Source organism: Tamandua tetradactyla, chromosome 14 (genome assembly GCF_023851605.1).
Source record: "Tamandua tetradactyla isolate mTamTet1 chromosome 14, mTamTet1.pri, whole genome shotgun sequence".
NCBI classification, from domain to species: Eukaryota; Metazoa; Chordata; class Mammalia; order Pilosa; family Myrmecophagidae; genus Tamandua; species Tamandua tetradactyla.
Genome location: NC_135340.1, coordinates 38,519,917 through 38,527,478, shown reverse-complemented (window position 1 = coordinate 38,527,478; position 7,562 = coordinate 38,519,917). Strand labels below are relative to the sequence as shown.

The following is a 7,562-nucleotide window of genomic DNA, read 5'->3' as shown; positions in this document are numbered from 1 at the left end:
TTCTATATCCTGGATATACTTGTTTTGTAAGTTTCTATGCTAATCAATGAAATGTAACAGTGAGTCCTCGAATGATCTACTTTTCAACAACATTTAAATTGGATTTTTGTCTCATGACTATTATCACCTCACCGATAGATATCTGTAATGGCATGTTGGTCATCACATTTTTCTAGTTCTCATATAGTTTAATGTCAAAACAGCCTTCACTACTTCAGATACAATATGGATTAATTAGACTGCTTTACTGGTTGTAGTTGTGGAGGTTAAGTAATAGACAAAGACAGAGGCAAGAGGAGAGAGAACATAGCAAAAAAACTCAAGGGAAAATTAGGTCTTACCCTTGTAAGTGTAGCCTCCTGGGACAGTCTCTAAGAAGTGAAGCTGCTTGTAAATGAATGGTTTATGAAAACTGCAAGGCAAAGAATGCAGTACAAGAATCTGGATACCTTAGCACCTCCTCATGACTGGAGTCTTTGCAATGTTGATTTATTATTTGTTTAACTTTGTTACCTGCAAGAAGGTCAGATTTAAGCCACCTCTATATAAAATGGAGTTGCTGATTTTCTACATTTGCATCTCATATCTTTCCTTCATTAGCAAGGATAATTCAGAGAATATATCAGTCAAAATTACAGGTAAGGGCAGGCCACATGGCTGAGCAGGCAGAGTTCTCACCTGCCATGCTGGAGACCTGGGTTCATTTCCCAGTGCCTGCCCATGTGAAAAAAAGAAAGAAAAAATTACAGGTAAAAAAATTCAAATTGGGAAAAATCCTAGAATATTTCAAATTGATATTGATAAGGACCCTTCAGAATTGTGGTCTACTCATCTTACTCTTAATAATAATCAATTAATATATCTCTTTGCAGGTAATTTTCTTATTGTATGAGACCATGGACCAGGGAAATTATTCTAGGGTGGCTGAGTTTGTGTTGCTGGGACTCTCCAATTCCTGGGAGTTCCAGTATTTCCTTTTTGTTTTTTTTAACATCTTGTACATGACCATTGTGTTAGGGAATCTCCTCATTGTCCTAACAGTGATTTCTGAACCTGCCTTGCACACACCCATGAACATCATGCTCAGTAACCTTTCTATCCTTGATGTATTTCTGGCCACTTATGCCACCCCCAAGATGATCCATGATTTTCTTCATGAACCCAAGACCATATCCTTTGAAGGTTGCATGGTCCAGATATTCTTGCTCCATGTTTTTGCAGGTGGTAAGATGGTACTCCTTGTAGTCATGGCTTATGACAGGTATGTAGCCATATGCAAACCTCTCCATTATGCAACCATCATGAACTTGTGCAAGTGCATGGGTTTGATTATTGGCTCTTGGGTCATTGGTGTCATGCACTCCCTGAGCCAGTTGGCTTTCACCCTAAATTTGCCCTTCTGTGGTCCAAATATAGTGTACAGCTACTATTGTGACCTCACTTTGGTCATCAAACTTGCCTGCATGGATACTTATGTTCCCGAATTGTTGATGCTTTTGGACAGTGGTCTCATGGGGATGATTTCATTCTTGTTCTTGCTGGTCTCCTACATGGTCATCCTGGTCGCTGTGAGACGTCATTCCTCAGCAGGCCTGGCCAAGGCCCACAACACCCTGGTTGCTCACATCACCGTGGTGACCCTCTTCTTTGGGCCTTGTATCTTTATCTATGCCTGGCCTTTCAGCAACTCCCCAGTGGATAAAGTCCTTTCTGTGTTTTCTACAGTTTTCACACCTATATTGAACCCCATTATCTATACATTGAGAAACAAAGATGTGAAATCAGCAATGCATAAACTGAAGACCCAATATGTAACTCCCAGCCATCTATCCAGCTGTCTCTCACAGGACTAGGTTACTGAGTAGGCAGGAGACTTGAGAAATGGAACTTTGCCTTTTGTCTTGTGATCAACATTGCTTTCAAAAGTTATTTAGTTTGATTAAAATACAAATGTTCTATATTGCTTTCATTAAATATTTGTGCATACCCTATACATATATGTATTTTATATTTCATAATTTATATTGATTAGAGTCCATAGTCTGTAACACAAAAACAGCAAATGCATGTTTTACAAACTGTTGTATAATTTAGACTTTACGTATTTAATTTTATAAAAAATAGAAAATACTTCACCAGTTATATTTGCATTAGCAATCCATAGCTTGGTACACAAAAGCAGTAACATCATGCTTTAAAAACTATTGTATAACTTAGACTTTATGCATTTAACTTCATAATAAATAGATAAAAATTCATTCTAGCCATACTCAAGATGAAATGCTTTGTGTATGGTGTAAAATACTCCAGTAATATGTGAGATTTAGTTCCATCATTAAAAATAATCCCAGTGATATCATTTTTATCATGTTTTACATAAAAACATTGTGCTTTCAATCAAAAAGATTATAGACTAATTCACTATGTAAAAAATAATTTTTCAAACATTCAGGGTAACACTTTTAAATGGCTTTATTTTACTTATTCTTTCTCACATAAGAACCCCAGTGGTGTCCACATCACATTATTTTTGTAGCTTTATAAGATCACTTGAAAATTAAGCATCATTTATTCCTTTATTTTCTTAGCCCTATATCAGAATATGACAGTTAACCAGTCTTATATTCATAAAATATTTACATCACAAAGCTCATTAAGATTTAGACACTTGTCAATTAAACCCATAATAAAAGGACAAGACTCCCAATATAAGGGATCTGAAGCAGTTATTTTTGAGTCTCTGACATGGTATCCCTATGCTGGTTCAAAGGGTTGCAGAGGGAAAAAACAGTTGTTCAGAAATCATTGAACTTTATTATCTGAAAGAGCGGTATAATGTTACCTTGATGTAATGTAGTACCCCAATTTTCTCCAAGGTGGTCTAATTCTAGAATGGCAAATCCAACTGTTATGAAAGAAGAAAAAATGCAACATTTATTCTGTACAGACACCCTACTCATACCATAAGATCACTGTGATTTTCAATATAATTTGCCCCAAGAACGTCTCACCATAGTCCTGGTTTTTCACATTGGGTGGTCCACTGCACTCCACTGTAGCTTCCTTCCTGGAATCAGTATTATGACTGAAGATTACTTGGACAGCAAAAACTGGATATAGATGTCCCAAATCCAGTCTTTTTTTATAACATGGAACTATGTTAAGTCAATAATTCTCTTGTGGGGATAATTTATCAGAGAGGTCTTCATTCTTCCTTTAAAACACACAGTATCCTAGAGTCTTCTTGATGCTTTAATAGAATTATTCTGTTCATTTTGTCAAGAATACAAGGATTTCCTTTAAAAGCATCAAAATCAGGATGGTCCACAGCACTGCCATAATTTAATGAAGGTGGCCGCAGCTGACTTACATTATTACCTGTTCAAAGAGTACTCCTTTAAGACAGACAGGGCCTTCTGTTCATCTGCCACAGTTTGGAAAATGATTAAGGTCAGAGAGTTACCCATTATGGGAACCAAATCAGACACACTGAATGTGTATTCCAATAGTAAGTGTTACATAGTTACTGGTTTTGGTAAAATCTTAAGTACTGGACTAGGGATGTGATACCCATGTTTTGGAACCTCCTTCAGAGTCTGAAGTACAGCCCATGTGTGAAAGTGAAGAGTGCAGTTAGGAACGGTCAGAAGAGTAGAAAGACAAGCAAGGTCAAACATCCTTCCCTCCTTCCACTTCCAGTCAAGGAGGTAGAGCTACTGTCAGCAGCTGGGTGATGGCTCATCAGGAACTCTGCTTCCAGTGCCGATTCATGGGCTGACCCTTGATTTTAATTGATATCTTTCTCTCTAAAAGTCAGACATCAAGATAGATGCTGGGGCTCATCTTCCAGGTAGAACATTTAGTGAAGCATGACCCAGAATAGGAGCTGGTGATTCTGAGAAAATGGCCTTTGAAGGACCCTGGCTCTTGGCGGTGAGCTCCAGGTTCTCTCCACTTGTCAGTTGTAGGTGAAGAGGTCCACTCTGCCTGGGTCTCGATGAATGTTTTCTCTTTCTTCATCGTGGGGTGCCTGCAAGCAGGGAACTAAAGGGCAGTGATGGCTGCTGCAGCCCTGGCACAGTCAGCAGGAGTGGAGGTGTTGGGCAGAACCGAGGGGAGTCTCTGCCCAGACCATGCAGCCCTAAGGCAGCAGAGGAGGACACCCACCTCCTGTGATCCCTGGAGCGCAAGATGCCACGTGGAGTAGGGCAGTCATGTGGGCTTCATACTTTAAATATACTTATATATTTCATAAGCTAGGCCTCAAACATGTTCCTGAATGTCATGACTATTAATAAACATGAAGTTTACTATTATTAAATCATAATTTATTTCCTGCTGGAAAGAAAATAGATAAGTCATTGCCAGGGTTTGTGGGGGAAAGGGAGAAAGCTTATGCACATTGGGATAGCATCAGGAAACTTCTGAGTTGTTGGAGCTGGTCTGTCTGCAATGCTGGCAGACAAAAGTCTCTATGCATTTCTCACAAGCGATAGAAATGCGTGAATTTTCCTCTGTTGAAAAAAGTCAGAATACAAAGTAAATCAATAAAATAATTTATCATTTACATGTGTTTACTATTTAAATATTTTCTGTGAATTCATGATCGTTTTCTTCTGTTAAACTCTCAGTTAAATTAGGAAGTCAAAATATGAGTATTGTGAAATTTCTTGGTATATTTTGCTGAATTGCTTTTCAGAGTGCTTTCCTCACTACATACTGTACAGATTTTTACATTACTGAGCAGACAATTTTAATCTGCTTATTTAATGATTAAATAAATATTTCTCATGGTCATATTTTGATTGTCCTTTATTTCTTATGATTTTTTTTCTTTTGTCAATTGCCCTAACATCCCATGCCCAATAAATGCTTAGTTTTATTTTAGCAGCTTGTTTGACTTTTGCTGGATTAAGAGAGTAAAACTGTTCTCGAATTGTTAGGTAGAAAATAGGTGGCGATGGGATTTGGGCTGAGACTGGAAATAGAATGTTTTGAGAAGCAAAGAAGGTACAGAGAGTAAGCCAAACCACTGAGCTGCACAGTTTGGCCAAGGGACAAGATGAATAGGTTAATTACCACAGGGGGAGCAAGGGGAAGCATGTGCAGCACACGCATAGGAAAAATGCTATAGGCAAAATGCATAAGGGAAAACAAAGGCTAGGTAACAGAGACATAAGGCCAGCTGTGCATAAACATGCACAGTAAAGAGACGCAAGGCCGACTCAGCACAAGCATGCACAGTATAGAGATGCAAGGCGAGCTCTGCACAAGCATGTGCCCTGTACCCAACTGCACCAGTAGAAAAGGGTTTAACTCTGGGTGGAAGTGTCCAGCCTTCTCGGGCTGAGCCCATCTGAAAGGGTGCAGTGCCTATTGATGCTTGTCCTTGCTTAATAATGCTGGGCTCTGAAATCCACCTGCAAGACTGACGAAATTCTTTTTGCCACTGCTTCACTGAGGTCCTTCTGGGTAACATAATTTGTGATATTTTTTTTAACCAAAGACTAAAATTCAGTTCTTGTTGTGTGCATTTATTTGGGTTTTGAAGATACTTAGTCATATGTTTACCATGACAGAGTTCCAAACGGAGCAGTTCTATCCCCCACAAACGTTCCTGACACTGTTCCTATACAGACAAGTTCTCCCCCTTTCCCACAATCTCTGGCAACCACTCATCTGTTTTCCCTTCTGCAGTTCTGCCTTTTCCGAACTATCACAAAAATGGAATCAACTGCACTTAAAATTTATCCATGTTATTGCCTGATTCAGTACTTCATTCCTCTTTTTGATTAATAGTGTTCCTTTGTATTGGTATACCACAGCTTATTTGTCCATCCCTCTACTTATAGACATTTGAATTGTGACCATATTTCTGGTATTATAAATACAGAGACTATGAATATTTGTGTACAAGTCTTTGTTGCCTTCTTATCTTTTTAGGCCAGAAGAATGGAAGGACTAGATCACATTATAGGTGTTTGTGTAACTTTTTAGGAAACTGGCAAACTGTTTTCCAAAGTGGTTTTATCAGTTTACCTTCCCTCATTCCCATGAGAGTTCCAGTTCTTCTACATCTTCACCAAAACTTGATTATAATTAGTCTTTAATTTTAGCCTTTCTTTTGGTGTGAGGTTGTGTCTCATTGTAGCTTTAGTTAGTGTTCCCCTAATCACTAATTTTGTTGAACATCTTTTCACGAGATTTTTTTTATTGAAATCTTTATATATCTTTGGCCAAATGTCTCTTGATATCTTTTGCTCATCTCTTTTATTGGATTGCTTTCTTTATTATTATTGAGTTTCCATAATTCCTTATATATTCTGGATACAAGTCCTTTCCAATGTATTCTTTGTAAAGATTTTCTCCCTACTTGTGGCTTGATTTTTTATTCAAATAATGTCTTTTGAGAAGCAGAGCATTTACTTTCCAAGAAATTAAATATATCAATTTGTTGTATGGATAGTGAATTTCATGTTGTATTTAAGAAATCCTTGTCTAACTCATTGCCACAAAGCTTTGTTCCTTTATTTTCTTCTGGAAGGTTTATAGAGTTAGGTTTATTGTTAAGTTCATTATGCATCTTTGAATTATTGTTTTGTATATGATGTTAGGTATCAAATAATTTCTTGTGTTTTCCTCTTTTCATTTTTTTCTGTTGAATATCAAATTGTTCTGGCACCTTTTGTAGGAAATAATGTTCTTTCTCTCCTGATTCTTTTATGCATCTATCACTAAAATAAATGGTCCAGATAAAATTATATGGTTCCTGGACTTTATTAAGTTACATTGTATTATTTATCTATCTTTACACCACTATCATACTGTTTTGTTTTACTGTAACTTTGTAGTAAGTAATAAAATCGAATAGTATCGGCCCTCTAAATTTCTTCTGTATATCAAAGTTGCAGCCCCTCTGTGTTCTTCGTACCTCCATATGATTTTTAGAATCAGCTTTTCAACTTCTAAGATAAAAAAAGCTTACTTGGACACAGATTAGTATTGTGTTGAAGCTATGGATCAATTTGGAATTAACTGACCTGTTAATAATCATGCATGTTTCAACATATGAATAAGATATATCTTCCCTTTCAGTTACACTCTCTTTAATTTCTCTTCTCAATATTTTATAGTTTCTGTGTACAATTCTTTTACTTCTTTGGTCAGACTTATCCCCAAGTATTTCTCTCTCTCTCTCTCTTTTTTGGTGGTATTTAAATGGTATTGTTTCAAAATTCTGGAAATACTGTTGGTTTTTCTATGTTGACATTACAACCTATGACCTTGTTAAACTCATTTGTTTGTTCTGAGAGCTGTCACAATTTTCCATGTAGACAAGGGATTGGCAAATTCTTTCTGTAAGGGGTCAGATAATAAATATAGCTCTTAGACTTTAAAAGCCATACTCAACACAACAAGCAAACTCACTGTCCTCCCCCTGTCTATGTGGGACATGACTCCCAGGGGTGTGGAACTTCCTGGCAACGTGGGACAGAAATACTAGAATGAGCTGAGACTCAGCATCAAGGGATTGGGAAAACTTCGACCAAAAAAGGGGAAGA

At 37.3% G+C, this 7,562-nt stretch overlaps 1 protein-coding gene across 1 annotated transcript; it reads left to right on the top strand.

Moving 5' to 3' along the window:
- The first annotated feature begins 896 nt into the window (after positions 1-896).
- LOC143655330 (olfactory receptor 4K15-like) lies at positions 897-1,853 on the top strand. The gene has a single exon (XM_077126699.1). It carries the CDS (start codon positions 897-899, stop codon positions 1,851-1,853), a length of 957 nt encoding a protein of 318 aa, XP_076982814.1.
- The last annotated feature ends 5,709 nt before the right edge of the window (positions 1,854-7,562 follow it).

Excerpts from the sequence above, each read along its gene's own strand:
- LOC143655330 (XM_077126699.1), top strand. The coding sequence starts at position 897 with ATGGACCAGGGAAATTATTCTAGGGTGGCTGAGTTTGTGTTGCTGGGA.